Genomic DNA, 18,028 nt, shown 5'->3' with positions numbered 1-18,028 from the left:
TTGTAACGCGTGCAAAGGTGTACGGCGAATTGTGTTAGTGCTGTGACGCGAGCAGATGTGTACGGCGAATTATGTTCGTGTGTTGTGCCCCAGCCCATGGCTCTCCGCACTTTGTCAGAGAAAGGGGACGACAGGCAAAGCGTGCGGGCGCAGCGTACGCAAACAAGCACGTAGATGCACACGAATGACGCTTGGTGGAATGGCTAGAGCAAGCTACTGAAATTAGCACCGGTTGCTAAGCACGGGCGTCTCACCATCGTCTGCAATCACAGTGGAAATTCTCGCAGCGCAACCCCAGGAAGCGTGAACGCCGGAACCGGAAATCTTAAAACCGGACATGCCGGAACCGGAAATGCCGGAAGCGGAAATGCCGGAACCGGATTTGGTGTGAGGGGAAAAGGCGGTTGTCGCTACTTAAGAAAGCGGCGGTGGCGCGTGGATGGAGGGGCTTTAGTCTCCCCTTTTGAGTCCGCTTGTGAAGAGTGGGGGTGGGGCGCCTTCTTGCCGTTTGGTTTCTGCTTCTATCCTTTTGTGTCAGCTCGGGGAAAAGCGTGTCGTCGATTCGGAGAAGAGGGCAATTATGTTGACGTGGGGAAGCCCGTTGAATGCTTCTCACACCTGACAGGTCGATCAACGGTACAGCTACAATAAAGCATTCACGCCACAATTTAAAGTGCAACTTCGGCGATTTTTTGACCATGTCAAGGTAATGGAATATTTAGGTTTTTGAGACCCCACTGTCACGTGTCTGATAGAATTGTTTCGCAAAGTTGAAAAGAATTTTAAATAGGCAAAAAAGCGCAAAACCGAAACCGAAACCTGACCAAGGAGCCAAGTGAGCCTCTTCGTGTGACGTGACGAGTGTCTCCGCCGGGGAGGGCGCCCAAGCCAAGCCGATCTTAAAGCCCCTTAAACTTCGTAAAGTAGCGACACTCTCTTCCTCCGCCTTCACTCCTCCTCGTTTCTCCTCTCTTTCGTGAAGCTTATAGCGCGTGAAAAAGACAAGGACGAAAGGGAGACGTGAAACACACAGGCGCTAACTTGCAACAATCTTTACTTCGCGCAAGGGACATATATATATATATATATATATATATATATATATATATATATATATATATATATATATACAACTTTTTCGCGTACATCATACATGCGCTGTTTGCAAAAAAGCTGTATATATGTATGGGTCCCTTGCTCGAAATAAAGATTGTTGCAAGTTAGCGTCTGTGTGTGTCACGCCTCCCTTTCGTCCTTGTCTTTTTCACGCGCTATAAGCCTCACGATGTCTTACCAATAAGCCCAGATCACTGCTTTACAGCATCCTCTCTTTCACGCTCCCTCTTCGACCATGGCGCCGCCTACACTGCTCGAGCGTAGCAAGGGCGCCAACATGCGCTCCTCGCCACTCCATAGACGGTTCTCGAGCAAAAATGGCGCTGATGCACGGCGCGAGGGCCCACGGGATGCTATTAGGCCAATAGCATCCCGTAGGCAGCGTTATGCTGCCTACTTATCATTCTTCGTATTCTCCATGCACACAATAGGTTCCGCAAAGTGGACATAGATGAGGACTTTGCGCGTGAAATCGTTCATTTGGAGAACGCGTAGTTTTCTCGCGGAAACGCAGATGCCAGTATAGACACCGTTGGCAGATGAACGAGGCGGTTGTTTACGCTGCTGTATCGAAGGGGCCTGCGCTTGCACGCATGCTGCCCATTTGGGATACGAGGCAAGCAGTGCACCTCGGAAGCTAAATTATGAGTCAGCATGACAATACGTAAAAATACACCCATCCTCGTAGTCGCATTTAATTTAGGGAAGTGCCGGTGAGTACAGTGGGCAGCTTTCCGTCGAAAACGGTAGCGTACCGATGTCGATACTGCTCCGTGTCATCGCTTCTCGCTTTTTGTGTGTGCACTGTACGAAATGAGGAATTGTTTATTTCAAATCCCTATGGTAAAAACTGAACTACAGACGGAGTTTTCTTCACCCTGATGGCTTAATTAGTTTCAGGCGACTCGCTCAGGTCCGCCAGCAGCAGACGCATGAACTACACGACTGTGACATACAGGCTTAACGTCGGCTGAACGCGATCGGCATCGGCTCAAACTGTGTGTGCGGATGGCGAGGACTGAAGTTCGTGCAGCGAACAACGCAACACCACTTGCCTCCCATCTCTCGCGCGTCTACAGAGAACGTAACTTCTCGCGACGGCAACTTCTCACGCCGTGCACTAGCGCATGATCGTCGAATCATCGACGCTCTCGTCGTTGTGGTCTTATACAAGCGGTCGTTCGGGAGGAAATAGCAAGTTTGGGTATTCCATCTCTCTGCTCGGTCCGCCATGCAAACACCTACCAGATTACTCCGGCCGCTCGCTCCCCAACGCAGAACTTTCCGCCACTCCGTCGCAACTCAGCCGACTGGCGCACAGCGGATGATCAACCCATCTGTTTTAATTGTTCCGGTATTGGACACATCACCCGTCATTGCCGTAACCACTGGTCGTCGCCTCCTCGGTGGTCGTCTCCGAGTCACTACCGCCAAGTGCCAGACAATCGTACTTTCTCGCCCAATACGCCGACTAGGAACATCAACGCTGACAGTGCTCCACCAAGATCCACATTCTAAAAACAGTTGCACCCTTTGGGGTGTATATTTGCCACACAACGATAATCGTCATCTGTCTTGCCCGCATTTCCTTTCTTTAACGCTGCGAGCCCGGTACCTCCAAGTCTCGAACGGCATGCGCGTTATCAGTATGACAGAGAATTCTCGACAGTAAAGTAGCGAGCACAGCGTTTTCAAGAAAGCAAATGCGGGCAAGACAGATGACGATTATTGTTGTGTGCCAAATACACACCCCAAAGGGTGTAAACTTTTCTTAGAGTGCAGCCGCTCCCCGTCTCCGCAAGGTCGTAGGTCCCGTTCGCCTCTCGTTCACCGCTCTTCGTCCCCTTCTGCAACCGGTCGTCCCCTTCTGCAACTAGGCGGTGCAGCTCCCGGAGGTGAAGCTGCAACTCCGACCCGGCTCACAAATCGTCTGTTGACCCTGCCTACACGTGGAAACCTACTGGACATTGAAGTTGATGGCGTTCCTGTTACATCTCTCGTTGACACAGGAGCGCAGCTTTCGGTTATGAGCGCTGCCCTCCGCCGAAGGCTCAAGAAGGTTCTGACGCCCGCCGCACCGTGCGAGTCGCCGATGGGAGTACTTCATCTGTTCTTGGAATGTGCACAGCACGTGTGACCATTGGGGGCCATTATACTGTTGTTTTATTTATCGTCCTTGAGCACTGTCCGCACGACCCAATTCTCGGCCTTGACTTCCTTTCGAAGCACTCTGCCCAAATTGACTGCTCCGCAGGTGTTGTACAGTTGGATCTGCCGCTTCCTCCCTACGCAACAACTTGTGCTTCACACCGCTTATGTTCTGCCGAGTTTGCAAGGCTGTCTCCACAGGCTGCTACAAATGTCCTCCTGACGCCCTGTCCTCCCGTACCTGATGGCGAGTACGTCGTGTCGCCGCTTACTGACGTGGTTTTGTCGCGCAATATTGCCCTACCGAGTACCTTAATCCGGATCCGCGAAAACTACGCTCGCGTACCCATCCTCAATTTTGGATTTTCGTCGCATGTGCTACCACACGGTATCGCCATAGCGCATATCACTCCTTTGGAAGAATTTGAGATTTCTTCTTTGACCTCTGAATCCTTCCTCAGTACCAATAGACCTTTGTCGCCCACTCTTTCGTACTCGACGCCTGCGGACGATGTTTTTAAGATGATTGTCCCTGACTTTCCGTGCACACAACAGCTCTTCGTCACCTCCTGTCACCTTATCGGGATATCTTTGATTTGGACGACCGTCCACTGGGCCAGACATCTGTTGTCACGCATCGCAACAACACCGGTGACGCCAGCCCCATTCATAGGCGGCCATATCGTGTCTCCGCAACAGAAAGGGCCATCATACAGAAAGAGGTAGACAGGATGATGGACAAGGACATCATTGAACCTTCTAGCAGCCCGTGGGCATCACCAGCTGTCTTAGTAAAGAAAAAAGAACTCGAGGCGCTTCTGCGTTGACTACCGTCACCTCAATAGGATAACAAAGAAAGTTGTTTATCTCCTGCCTCGCATTGATGACGCTCTTGACTGTCTTGACGGATTCCAATACTCTTCATCAATTGACCTCCGCTCCGGCTATTGGCAGGTTAGCGTCGATGAGATGGAATGCGAGAAACCCTCCTTCATCACATCGGACGGTCTGTACCAATTTATAGTCATGCCCTTTTGATTATGCAATGCGCCAGCTACATTCGAGCGCATGATGGACTCCCTCTTGCGCGGCTTGAAGTGGTCTACATGCCTCTGTTACCTCGACAATGTGATTGTGTTTTCGCCGAACGTTGAGAGCCACCTGCGGTGCCTCACAACCATACTCTCCATGTTTCGCAGGGCTGGCCTTCAGCTAAACTCCTCCAAATGCCATTTGGGTCGCCGTGAAATTAACATGCTCGGCCATCTCTTAAACGCCGCCGGAATCCAACCTGATCCACAGAAAGTTCACGCCGTGCGAAATTTTCCTGTACCTTGTTCAACAAACGATGTCCGTAGTTTTCTGGGCTTATGCTCTTATTTCCGGCGATTTGTGAAAAATTTGCCGACATTGCTCGCCCTCTCACTGACATTCTTAAGAAAGATGTCTTTCTCTTGGGGATCACTGCAGGAGAAAGGCTTCTCTACCCTGATTGAGGGGCTCATAACTTCCCCGATTCTGTCACACTTTGACCCTTCTGCCCCCACTGAAGTACAACTGACGCGAGTGGTCATGACATCGGTGCTGTCCTCGCTCAGTGTCAACAGGGCCAAGACCGTCTCATCGCTTACAAACCAGCCGCCTTCTTTCCACGCCCGAGCTAAATTACTCCATTACTGAGAGAAAATGTCTCGCGCTCGTATGGGCGGTCGCGAAATTTCGACCGTGCCTTTTCGGTCGGAGCTTCTGCGTTGTAACCGATCATCACGCCCTCTGCTGGCTCTCCTCTTTGAAGGACCCAACTGGACGACTTGCACGTTGGGCGTTGCGTCTACAAGAATATACATTTTCTATTGTGTATAAGTCAGGGCGCCTGCATAAAGACGCTGACTGCCTATCCCGATATCCCGTCGATCAACCGGACGATACCAATGCAGACTCGGACATCAGTGTTCTAACCCTCCCCGGCTTCCTCCATATTGGCGACGAACAACGCCAAGGTCCTGTTCTTCGAACACTTATGGAACGCCTAAGCTCCTCGCCCAATGACCCGTCCCTCCGGATGTTCACCTTGTGCGATGGAACTTTATACCGTCGTAGCGTTCGTCCTGATGGCCCGCAGCTCCTTCTAGTCGTTCCCAAGCACCTTCGGCTGGCCGTGCTCCAGCAACTTCACGACGCTCCTACTGCTGGACATCTGGGCATCACTCGTACTTACGACCGCCTGCGGCGCCGCTTCTTCTGGCCCGGCATTTATCGCTCTGTGCGCCGTTATGTGGCTTCTTGCGACGTGTGTCAGCGCCGGAAGACGCCTGCTATGCCTCCTGCTGGTTTGCTTCAACCAATTGATATCCCTACAGAGCCCTTCTTCTGTGTGGGCCTCGACTTCCTTGACCCCTTTCCAATTTCCAACAAAGGAAACAAATGGATTGCTGTAGTAACAGATCTGACACGAGATATGTCATCGCACGAGCGCTGCCAACCAGTTGCGCTACAGATGTCGCCGACTTCCTATTATACGACGTCATCCTGCACCACGGCGCCCCTCGCCAGTTACTCACGGATCGCGGCCGCTGCTTTCTATCGAAGGTCGTCGATGATCTGCTGCGCTCCTGTTCTACAGAGCACCAGCTTGCTACCGCGTACCGCCCTCAAACGAACGGCCTCACCGAGCGACTCAACCGCACACTAACTGAAATGCTGGCCATGTACGTTTCCGACGATCACCGCGACTGGGACGTCGCTTTACCATACATCACTTTCGCATACAACTCGTCCCGTCACGACACTGCCGAATTTTCACCATTTTACCTTTTGTATGGCCGCGACCCCACCTTGCCCTTCGACACGTTGCTACCTTCCGCAGTACAATCATCCTGCACTGGTTACGCTCCCGATGCTATTGCCTTAGCCGCCCAGGCCCGAGACGTCGCCCGTCATCGCCTCTCAGTCTCGCAAGCTTCTCAAAGGCAACGCTACGACCTTCGGCACCGAGACCGCCATTTTTCATCTGGTTCCCTTGTCCTTCTCTGGACGCCTTCACGTCGCGTCGGCTTGTTGGAAAAACTACTTTCCCGTTATTTCGGTCCGTACCAGATCTTACGTCAACTGTCCGACGGGACATACGAGATCGCCCCAGTCAATCAGCCTTCAGTACCTCCCAACGTCACCAGCGATGTTGTTCACATCGCCAGGCTCAAGCCCTATATCCCCCCATTAAGCGAGGCTCTATAACTTGCACCGGGACGGAGCTAACCCCGCCGGGTGGGCGATGTTACGGTGAAGGGAAAGACGGTGACATAGACTAAAGGAAGACGAAGTCTGGCAGTTGCCTGAACGCCTTAAATACCAGTTGTAAATATCCCTTATTTTACACTCGTGGGCCTGCTTTCTTCCTGCAATAATATTAAGAAAATCAATTGAGTCTTCTTATAAAATCGTGTACAATGCTTGCATCGTGTGTGTCTTTGCATGATGAAAATAAAATGAAGCTTTACAACTTGAGTAGTGAGTGATGGGGAGTAGCGGATGTTCTCAAATTGCAACCAACAATGTCTCGCATCGTGTACAGTGCTGTGGCATGGCAGCGCCGTGCTTTGTGATGACTGTTCAGTGTTCGCAAGCACCGGTGCGCCATACATCTGGGAGGCCACAGCCGGACTTCATGGGCGCGCTGCTAGGTGGCGCAGCTTCTCTAAAGGGAAGCAGGAAAGAATAGCCCCACCGAAGTACACACCTTGTATGGCTGATTTCAGCTATTCGCATATATTTGGATAGTCATCGTCGACGAGTTCTGCGTGATTTTTTTTTGGTTGTCGACGTGCAGCGAAACCAGTCCACATCCATCAGCTCACTGATGCTCATATGATGGTGCTTCCTCATGTTTTTTTTTTTTTTTTTTCTGACAAACCAGGCAAGTAACATTACCAAGCGTCTCACTGAACAATGCGTATAGCAAAAAATGCGATCCTGTAGCCAGATTTTGAATCAAACATAGCAACGGTTAGTGCTAGACATTTTTCTTGAAGGTGTTAAAACGATCTGATCACTGTAGGGACCTGGATATAGCGGACGACGGCGGTTTAGCGCACGATAAATAGGTCAGCAACGCTGTACATGCACAGAAGTGGGATTCGACTTACTCCTGCGCTTGTCCTGTTCACTTGTCTCTACTTCAGTCCTCGTCTCATTTAATCCTTGTCAGTACTTGTTTGTCGTTTTCAGGCTGAGCGCACCGCATGTTGTTCTTATCTGCAGATAGCGTTTGTGCATCGTTGAATGCACCCAAAGTATTTGTTCGTGTGGTCGCAATGGACCTTAGGAGAGGTGTCCTGCAGGATGTCCCAGCGCACTTCCATGTGTAGCGAGCATGGAGCCGCAGACAAGAGAGATAAATTATGAAGCATGTCAACAGCTTTCAGGAAGTTCTCTTTCTTTTTTTCATATTTGCATGGTGTATTGCTTGGATTTGTTTACACGTCATGCGCCTTTAATTAATGAAGTAAGGAAAACTGGGCGAGTTGGTGTATGTGTTTGTTGTTCAGAACAGCCCAACAAATTAGCCCCTTTCTTAATGGCTGAATCATTTGTGTCTTTCACGGTGCGTTTCTTCTTCCCTGTACTGTTTTTTTCTTTTTATGGACGGTATTTATTACCATTGCAAGTCTGTTGTATGCGAAGAAAATCGACTGCGTGCCCAATTGCAGTTTTCACTTGCAGGATGGCTGAAAACCCCTTTGTTGCGTCTCAAGGAACTGGCTCTGGTACGTATATGGTGCAGCTTGTTCCTCTAGTATACTGCAATGCTGCCTATGCACTTGCAGTATCACTTCTGTAGCGCTCCTTTTTCACCCAGTATGATTGGCTGGAGGGGAGTACTGACGGAAGGTGTAAGCTAATAGAGAGTTTTAGAATAGGGGCCCCAATAGTTTGGGGCCCTAAAGAGCTTTGCGGGTGTTAGCGTTGGGGCACGTAGGAGTGAAGAGTTTTAGAATAGGGTTTTACGTTTGGGGATAGCGTCTTGCGCTGACAGCGCCACTACGGCGTCAAAGAAAAGCTATTAGAAATAATTAAATAAAATATACCATTTTATGATAGGCATAATAATTTTGACTTGCGTGTATTCGCGTTTAATTACAATTTAGAGGTTATTAGCAGCAAACAATTAGTTGCGCTTAGTTTTGAGCAAACCAACTTTACTAGCCTTCACCAGCCAAGCTTAGCCGTGTTAGGCCTACGAGCCTTAAATCCACAATCGAATTCAAAATCAGCGGCGTCTAATGAGTCAATCTTCATAACACACGCTAGTTGAGAGAAAGCGATAACCGCAGTCACTTCTCCTAGCTTGCGAACTTCACGCGTTACCGCGAATCGAACCCAGTTTTGTGCTAAGTTATAGCCGTCGCTTCGATGAGTGCCGCCATGGACGTCAGACTCTGGAGTTTTGCAACCTGCCGGTGCGAAGAGGGAGTAATTGAGTAGTCCGAAGCCCGACTATGCAGCTAGCGACGGCGAAACGACAATTTAACTAGATTTTGGTCCATATTGCGAGTGTTTTGCGCATTTAACACCCAGAGAGCTATGAATTTCTACGCTAGTCGGACGCGCCGCCGAACTGCCATAAAGCGCTTGCTGGCTCACTTTTCAGACTGATGGCGGAAACGACGACAACCACGATAGCTCCGGGCGCTACGAAGAAACGCCGCAATCGACGCTACTGTTGTGTTGTTAATTGCCATGAACGTGAAGGACGGAATAACAACGTTCAGTTTTACCGATTTCCATCGCGATCGTATGAAGGGGAAAGGCGAGAGCGCTAGATACGGGCCGTTCAACCTGTTGGGTAATCGGATTACTTGCATTCCCCACAACACAGCGGCTCGCATGAGAAAGTGAGACAATTTTGTTCTTCTATAATTGTGTTGCGTAGGCCTGACGGAGGACCGTGGTAACCAAGCGAAAACTCAAGAATTTGCAGCCGCCACTTCGTTGGTAACAGAAAAAACAACGTTGCGAACCATCCTGCTTATGTGCCATCGATATCTCCACCTTTTAGCAGACGTCCGCCTCCGCTTGACTCAACAAGTGGAATGGAGAGATTTGGCAGGTCAGCTTAACCAAACATTCTGGTTCGTTTATGAATTCAAAATCCTGTTCTAGAGCATCGTTGTATCGCGAGCTCATTTCTACTTTCGGTATTTTGTATGTCCTGCGCCGATATAAGCACGCTTCGCAATGTGCTGAGCCTGCTCGACTGCGTTTTTCAAATGTGAGCAATCAAGTTGCTGTAGGAGCACTGGACGAGTATTTGCGAAGTAACGCACGTGTGTAAAGAAAAAAAAATGTCGCGTGTATTTGCATTTATTTGTGCGCGCTTGTTGCTCGAAGCGTCTGCGAAAAGTTCAAATTAAGGTACCAGCGATGCTGTAGCTCCTGCGAGGAAAACGCTTTCTGTTTGCTGTCCTGGAAAAGGTTATGAAAGGATACTGTCTGTAAATAATTGCGAGACAAAACATTACGATAAAATACATAAATATATAGGAGATACTTAAGTCTTGTGTTCAGGACATATTCAATATGAACAAATTTGAAATGCTTAGATTTTTATGCTGATATGCATACAGACAAACCTGATACTCTCTGTACTTGCGAGTTGCAGCACGCCGAAATAACACTTGAGACTTTATTTTATATTGTACACGTACTTCGCTCTGCTGAGCTTCCTTTCCGAAGCGTGGATGGGCGGAAGAAGCTTTCCAGGTCCTTGATTTTTAGGAAACCGTGCCTCAACACAAACGAAAAAGGGTCCATTGTGGCCTATGCACCTTCGCTTGCGGACAGCTCTCCTTGCACTACTCAGTTCGCGCCAAGGCTCCGATGGGGGCGCTGGTGACGGCTTTTTCCGCAGCGCCGCCTGGGCAGAGTCTGAGGTCTATGTTTGCCGACGCAAAGGTTTGGGGGCCGCTATTTGGGCTCCCGCTAAATCCGTGAAATAGCGTTCCCAACGCAAAACCCAAACGCAGTTTGCGTCTTGCACATGCGCAGTGGCTTCAACGCTATTTCTTTGGGGCCCCAAAACGTTTGGGGCCCCTATTCTAAAACTCTCTAATGCCTGGAACACGTCGCTGCTCTTTGCGCACGGTATGTTGCAATAGTCAGATAATTGGCAAAAATAGAGGGACGTCTTAGTACATTGCACTCTTTGGCTTGTTCACTGGCACATACATTAGAGCTCCGATAGAGCTCATAGGATAGAGCACATAGGATAGAGCTCCGTATAACCAATGCTTGCCTGGAAGACGCCATGTGGGAAGTCACTATAGTGACACATTGGAGAGATCACAACTTCAAAATGATCGCACAGTTAAAGGGTCACTAAAGAGAAGCGCTAAATCAAGTTAGAGTGTTAAGGTAGCCTCTCGAAACTCCGTTTTCATTCTGTTGGCATAAAAAATGTTCATAATTTCTGGGAAAAGGTTACGGCCAAACTTCCCGTTTTATGGTTCGTTCTCCACTGCTGCGCCGATGGGGCAAACAGAAGATGTAAAAATTTGCGAGGCCGCACCTCTTCATTGTTTGCAGCACAGTGTAATTGATAAGCACTAATGGGGTGCCGAACAGATGCTGTTAAAATCGGTGACGTTAGGGGAGCTCACGTAGGGATTTCAAGGTATTGTTGCTTCCATTATTTTATTTGTGCATTCTTTTTGGCCCTTACAGATCCTACACGCTCTGTAAAATTCACCTGATTGGTGTTCCGGAAGGCTATCAAGCAATCTGCCCCAATTTAATGTTTATTCTCAGTGTCCCATTAATGTTGTGCAGGTGCATACAACCGTTTGAGTCTACATTTCATTACACATGATCTAGAAGACATCTTGCTGTAATAAGACCATGGGCGTACAACGCCTCTGGCCCGCGTAAATGTCGCTCTGCTGGAACATACACAAGGGTTTGTGCCGAAGGTATCAGTGGCGTAGACAGAAATATTTTTCGGAGCGTGTTATACAGCATCAGTAAAAAAAAAAGAGCCTGTGCCCAAACAATATCTTAGTCATTTTTCTACTTTAATAAAGCCGAAGGGTTAGTTTCAGTCACTGTAATATCTGCATAAATATACGAGTGCACACAGGACCCCGGATACTTGATCCCTACAGAACATTTACTCTCTCTCTCTCTCTCTCTCTCTCACACACACACACACGCACACGCACACACACACACACACACACACACACACACACACACACACACACACACACACACACACACGCGTACGAAAAAGAAGGCAAGTGTACCAGAACGTTCCTGAATAATTACTGAAACACAAAAATAAGGGCCACTGTTTGAAATTCAACGCGGTACTATTGGACAAGGAAAAAGAGCGCTATTAAAATATGGTCGCGGCAATACATTAAACGTCTGTGCGTTCTTCTACAAGCTGAACATTACGTAAAGTCGGCCGTTCACCTGCGCACCCTAATGCACAAAAAATGGGAAAGGAGTCTCTCTGCTCGCGTTCAGGCCGAAGCCGACGGCGGTAGAAGGAAAGATGCGGAAGGACAGTTTTTGGACTGACAGCAATATCCCGGTGAATGTTAAGTGCACACCTTAGCAACCGCTTCTGCGGTGCTGACGGGCAAAGTGGGCGGAATCTGCTGCAAATTGTGGATGTTAAAAACTGCAATGAAACGGCACTGTAGAAGTCAAAGTCAACGGATTCAAGCTTTTAGCGAGGCGGCTGTGAGTCTTATGCTGATCTCAATGCTGAGCGAAGGGACGGAAAAAGGGAGACGCAACAATAACTTTAGCTTAGTGGTGCCATGTGGTTTTTAGAACGAACTATTTTTGTCAACAAACTGACATACTTCTTGTTTTTGTTTTTATATTTTAATATATGGATGCAGTCTGTAAATAACATGGGTGAAAAAAAGGCTGAAAGGAGGGGGAGTGGGGGGCGTATGCAGGATTCAGAAAATTTCGGGGGGGGGGGGGGGGGCGGGGGTGTTCTGACACCGAAAAAGCCCCCTCCCTGGCTATGCCCCTGGAAGGTATTGAGCAACATGGTTTTTTAGTGTGTGTGTGCAATATTGAGACATTGCAACATGCAGTGTTTGTTGATATACTTGAAACATAAGGCGTCTAGGACATTTCATTTCGTGGGTTCAACAAAAGCCTCGTAGAAGCCATAATCCGCAGGTATTGTGGTGCGGTCCTGTAGGATGTGGCTATTTTTTCGGAGCCTGAACCAACCAACCACGAATGTTGCTTGCTGTAACGGGACATTACAGAAGTTTCGTCATTTTATCCTTTAAGTGCATACCTTGCTATCTTATTTTTATTTAGTTCTGTTACTCATGTTCCACTTTGTTTCATTCTGGTGAATATCCGGATAACTTTTGTTTGACTTTCACCGTAACCTGTTGCCGACCTGTCCATGTGGCACATGTAGGGGTCGGTAAGCATGTCAAGCTGCCCATGCAGCTTTTTTCTTCAGCCATTCCCACCTGAGAATAGGATATACAGTAAATTCTATGCACGAGGGACGTCGTAAATGAGAGGTAATGTTGAGGCATGATAAGTGCACTCAAACCGCTCGCATAACATTGAAAAAATTGACATACTTTGTGGTAGGTTCTTCACACACAGCCTGCAGCTAAACAAAAAAATATTCAAAGGTGCTACTTGTCGTTTGCTGCATTGAGGCCAGTGGGCTAAGTTCTTTGTTTTTTTTCCTTTCCTTCTACAAATACTGCAGCTGTGATGTGGCACCTTCATTAGTCACCCCGCATTTCTTGAGGTATGAGACGCAACATGAAATATTACATATGATCAAGGAAGCAGTGCGTCGCACTTCTTTGAGCGGCTGAAAAAAATTCCACAGTACGAGGATTTTCACTTCCTTAGCGGTAGTAGATTTGTGCAAAGAAACAGTGACTTCGGGTAATGAGTGAAAAATCTCCTGTTTAAGGTGGCACATTTCCACCTTTATAATGCGACAGGGTGTGTAAAAGAAATGTTGCCGATTACTTTTGGCGCGGCATTGTACTTACACGAACTCGGCGTGTATGGGCGAACTAACACCACAGCTGGATGCTCCGGCTCGCCTCCTATCTATCGGTCAAGCCACAACTCCTTAACGCTTGTATGAACCCGTTTTTAGCTAGTCGTGAGCAGCTCCAGGGCTTAACGTCAAGTCTGGCAGTGCGTTTGTAGCAACCATAATCTGCAGGTGTTGTGGGAGTGGTCTTGTGGGATTGCAGTTTCCTAGATTGTTAAAAGTACTGAATTGCGCCGTTTGACCCACTGTTTGCCGAGTGGTCCAAGCTGGTCAGTCCACCCCGTGTAGGTGTATTTACCTGATCCACTCCCGCACTCACTCGCCTCTTTTACACAGTATTCTCATGAACCCGATTAAGCACTTCTCTAGCCAGCATGTATGTGACATTACGATGCTTCTGTCAAGTTTATGTGGGCGTACAGGCTGTGTGAACTGCGCGGCTCTCGCCTCCGTTCATTTCATGTTTGTGTTGTTTCATGTCTTGCAGGGCATCTCTTGGAATATCCCAAAGGCTTTAACGAGATTCAAAGTGCGGACATCGACATGCAGTTTGTTGGAACATGTTCCAAGGTCAACCTGACCTGCTTATTCCAGTGTACCTATCAAGTTCTCAAAGCGAACAGTTCTGCCAGTGATCTCCCTGTGGTCGTGGGCCTCAACAAACAACCTCAGGATGTTGTAGCGTTCTGCCAGGAAAATGCATACGGCATTGTGTCTGAAATTGGTGCAGCTATTGACAAGTGCTTGCTGCAGGCACTGGGAAAAGACATTAATGCTGCTGGCCTGTATGGTTTGGCCTTTGTTAGATGTGGAGAATTTGAGGATGCTGCATTTATAACTTTTGTGAAGAACAACCAGCTAGTCATAAAATACCTTGTTTCTTTCAAGCTAGGTATGGCTTCGAGCTTTGCTGATGTACTAAATATAAAATTGCACAAGTTGGGCGTGTCCGATTCCTGTCGGCTGGTAGCAGCAACTGTTGACAGAGATTGCTTTCATATGGAGGAGATCGAGGCCTTATTAAGTGCAAAAAAGGACCGCACAAATGCGCTCCTCGAGTTTCACTGTGTTATTTATAAGTTAGAGTCTGTGCTGGGTCACGCACTGCAGAAGTCTATGCTGGATGACCCTCAAGTAGCCATTATAGCCAATCTGTGCAACATGCTGAAGAACCTGGCTCTAGCTGATGACCTCAACCTTGGAGATGCGATGTTTCAAGGCCCAGAGTCATCAACGAGCACATTTTTTAACTACAAGACTCTGGTTACGCTGCACAATCACTGGCTGGACATCGTGACCAAATTGAACAAAGTTTTGGTGGATTCGCTCGTGGAAGACGACCGTCAGGTGATCTCTTTCATTCTGGCCACCCTCAAGTCGACGACTTTCATAGTGAACCTGGTGTTTTACATCGAGCTCTTCCGAAGCCTACATGAGTGGACAAGCCGGGTGGTGGTGCTGGGCATCCCTGCTTACCAGGTACTCAACGAGTTGCAGGGTGCCTCGAGCACGCTCCGCCACCACACCGCCACGGGTGGCGTTCGCGTCGAGGAACTGCTTGAGGAACTGCGACAAAGCTGCGGCCGCTATCGCGGTGTCGACATTAGCTGCGATCTGGACGAGGCGCTGTTCACGGCCACTATGAACAGGGTGTGCAGCCTCATGGCCGAGATCCTAGACGACATCGTGCGCCAGACCAGCCCGTCGATCAGCAAGTTCAGCATTCTGGACCCTAAGGTGTGGCCAGTGGACTCGTGTCAGCTAGACGACTTTGGGTTCGACTCGATAAAAGCGCTGGCGCGAGAGTATCGCTACTCGCTGCTGGATAATGTCGACGTGTTCCAAGAATGGGGATCATACAAGCGGACGGTGCATAATTCGTTTGTGACGCAGCTGAGAGACAACTTCGATGCCCTGGCCGTCAGGATGGTGTCTTCTTTCAAAAGCTTGTACCCCGGCATTGTGACGCTTCTGAGCGCGGCAACATTGCTGTGTCCTGCATCTAACGTCCTTCAAAAGTGCACCCAACTCCTGTTGGAAGGCGAGCAGAGCGAAGAAGTGCGAAACATACAGATCAATGGTCCACCCGTAGGGTCATGGTCAGCGGCTGCGGCGCTGTCGTTTTTGTTGCAAGAACGTTGTGTTGAACAAACTGCCCAGTTTTCTGACAAAGCTTGTGACCTTGTGCTGCCTCTCGAAGCTGTTAGAAGCTTGTTTGTGAACACCGTCTAGCAATAGTATAGTTTTGTAAATGCTGTTGAGTTTTGTAGACAGATACCGTAGCAACTGGAAGGAGTGCGTAATTGACCCTCACGTGTTTTTATTCTTTGTAGTGAAAGTTTTGGACAGACGTCTACATAGTTTATACAGGCGACATGCCTGGATGCTTTCATCAAGGAGTACAGAAAAAAAAAGATCTGGAGTGGAGCTAATGTCCCGAAAGTGAAGCCAGGCCGCTGCCATCTTGCTCAGTCAAAACACACACACAAAAAAAAAAACTTCACTGACGATTACAATACTCCCTAATGCAAAATTTGCTCAATACTTATTATTGCGATAGCAACTATATGGACTCCAGGTGCATTTCTGCCGTCGCCGTCGCCGTGAGGTTCCGTATAATGTCAAAGGGCGATATTATTGCGGTAGCAACTATATGGACTCCAGGTGCATTTCTGCCGTCGCCGTGAGGTTCCGTATAATGTCAAAGGGCGATAAAATCGTCGCCGCGCGCCGTGTGCTGTATGTGCGAATGAAAGCGTGCGAGGGTGAGCTGTCGATCGCGACTCAATCTCGCGCACACAGGGGAGGAAAGAGGGGAGGAAGCGCGCCGTCTTCCGTCGCACACTCGCTAATCGTCTTCCGTGGGTGAAGTGGGTGCGCGATTCACAACAGCCGCCGCAGACAGTCCTCCGCTCATGCAGCGGTTTGTTTCCATATGTGGTATCCGTGGACGCGCTCGCCGCATGCCTTATCAATGGCATCATCAATGAACAGACGACGGCGCGCTACTCTGGCGCCATCTCGTAGTGGTTGTCGCCGCAGAGCCCGTCTTGGGTATTGCAGAGCCCGCAATACGCTTTTGTCACGCTTTCGCGATACTTTCCTCCGTCTTCCATCCCCCGCTGCGCTCCGTGTTCACTCTTTAAACTACACTGTGCTCGTTCGGTCGGTTGCGCCGAGAGACGCTGCCGACGCTGAGGGACGCCGACGCTCGACGCAGAAACGGGCGCCTTAGAGCTGCGCTCTAAAATATAAGGCTGTAATGGGGAATAGGAAGCGCTTTCTTCTCACTTCCCACGTATTTAAGGTAGTGGCTAATTTCACCGTACAAGTTCTACTCAATGCCCATCTTTGTGTCACTGGTTTTTTTATGAACCTTCAACGTCCTGCTTCAGCGTCCTGAAAAAAATAATAGATCGTACCAGTACTCATTAAAAGCTAAAATTTAGCTAGAAACACCGACATTTTCTACTTAACCTATCCATTAGCATACGAAAGCACTTAAGTTGCTTGTGGACTCCAGCTGTTGCTCTCTCTCAGAGGTGAAATAGGGGAATGCATCATGCAACCGCACAAAAACAAGGGACAAAGAAGGAACTCCCTTGTTTTTGTGCGGTTACATGATGCATTCCAATATCGCCCACCAACTAGCCCGCCTATTCCTGTTAAATGTGAAATAGGGGCAAGCGCTGGCTTCACTTTGGCTGTTAAGAAACTGCGTGGGCCACCGCTCCAGAATTGTTTTTTGAAACCTACTTGGTTTGCATGAGGCAACATGCCAGGTATTTTTCTAAATCTGAGAAGCGTACTCATCTTTTTGTAGCATTCGTATAATTCCATCCAGCTTATTAGTTTTTCGCTTACGGAGCTGTAAACGTTTGCCATTTTGTTTATTATTACGCATTCACAACGCAGTGATGGAGCAACTACGCCAAGAGTAGTCATTTGCGCTATCTTTGGCCAACCTTGTGTGCGTATGTGTGTTAAAAGCGAAACAATTCTCGAACCACGGAGAGCAGCGTCGAGGCAGAAAACACGCGGGGAACGCTGTGGTGACGGCAGAAGACGCTGCGCCAAATGCGCGAAATGTGACGGTCAGACGACTATGCTTACGCATTTCTATTTATCTTTGAAATAAACGTGCAGTGCTATTGTCGACACGAACTTTCTGGACTGGTATTGCACTCTCACAGCACCGCAAAGGAAGTAATTCAGCATGTGCAGCCAAGTCAAAAATACAAGGTAGTTCCTATGCACTGCCACTGTGTGGTATTGTGCAGTTCGTGCTGCAGTTTGGTATTCGTGCCAGGGGTACCATTCTGGACGTTTTCGAATTCCGCCATACTATCGAATTCGCCATCTTGTCAGCTCTGATTGGCCCAGAGAACTGCTGCTACGCGCGGCCCTTCTCATTGGTTCAAAATGCCAACATTACGGAGAAATTGACAGTCTGGTGGAATTAGACAATATCCAAAATAGTGCCCGAGCTCGGCTCGGAGATCAAGGAGGATGTCGGATCGAAACCCTTCGATAATGTCTGCTCGTACGTTAACGGCGTTACTTCAGAAATATTATTTATACGTTTATTCAACCGCTGACGGTAATTTGTTTTATTAACAGGTGCCTTCTTGGCTACGTTGCACGAGCAGAAGAGCAGCTTCCGTGGTTGTAGTTTAAAGGGCAACTCCAGCGATTTTTTGACCA

At 48.6% G+C, this 18,028-nt stretch overlaps 1 protein-coding gene across 2 annotated transcripts in view; it reads left to right on the top strand.

Moving 5' to 3' along the window:
* The window catches only part of LOC126545697 (uncharacterized), a 29,394-nt gene extending 11,912 nt beyond the window's left edge, over positions 1-17,482 (top strand). Inside the window, exons 2-4 of one of the 2 annotated variants that reach the window (XR_011892970.1) lie at positions 7,984-8,027; positions 13,812-15,932; positions 16,013-17,482. Coding sequence is in view for 1 of the 2 variants with exons in the window: in XM_050193644.3 (XP_050049601.1) it covers positions 7,984-8,027; positions 13,812-15,556 (1,789 nt within the window). In the remaining variant the exon portion in view is untranslated. Of the gene's footprint in view, positions 1-7,983; positions 8,028-13,811 lie in introns of both variants that reach the window. The other variant, XM_050193644.3, reaches the window with a different exon arrangement.
* The last annotated feature ends 546 nt before the right edge of the window (positions 17,483-18,028 follow it).

Source organism: Dermacentor andersoni, chromosome 1 (assembly GCF_023375885.2).
Source record: "Dermacentor andersoni chromosome 1, qqDerAnde1_hic_scaffold, whole genome shotgun sequence".
Classification (NCBI taxonomy): Eukaryota; Metazoa; Arthropoda; class Arachnida; order Ixodida; family Ixodidae; genus Dermacentor; species Dermacentor andersoni.
This window is presented reverse-complemented; position numbering and strand designations above follow the sequence as displayed.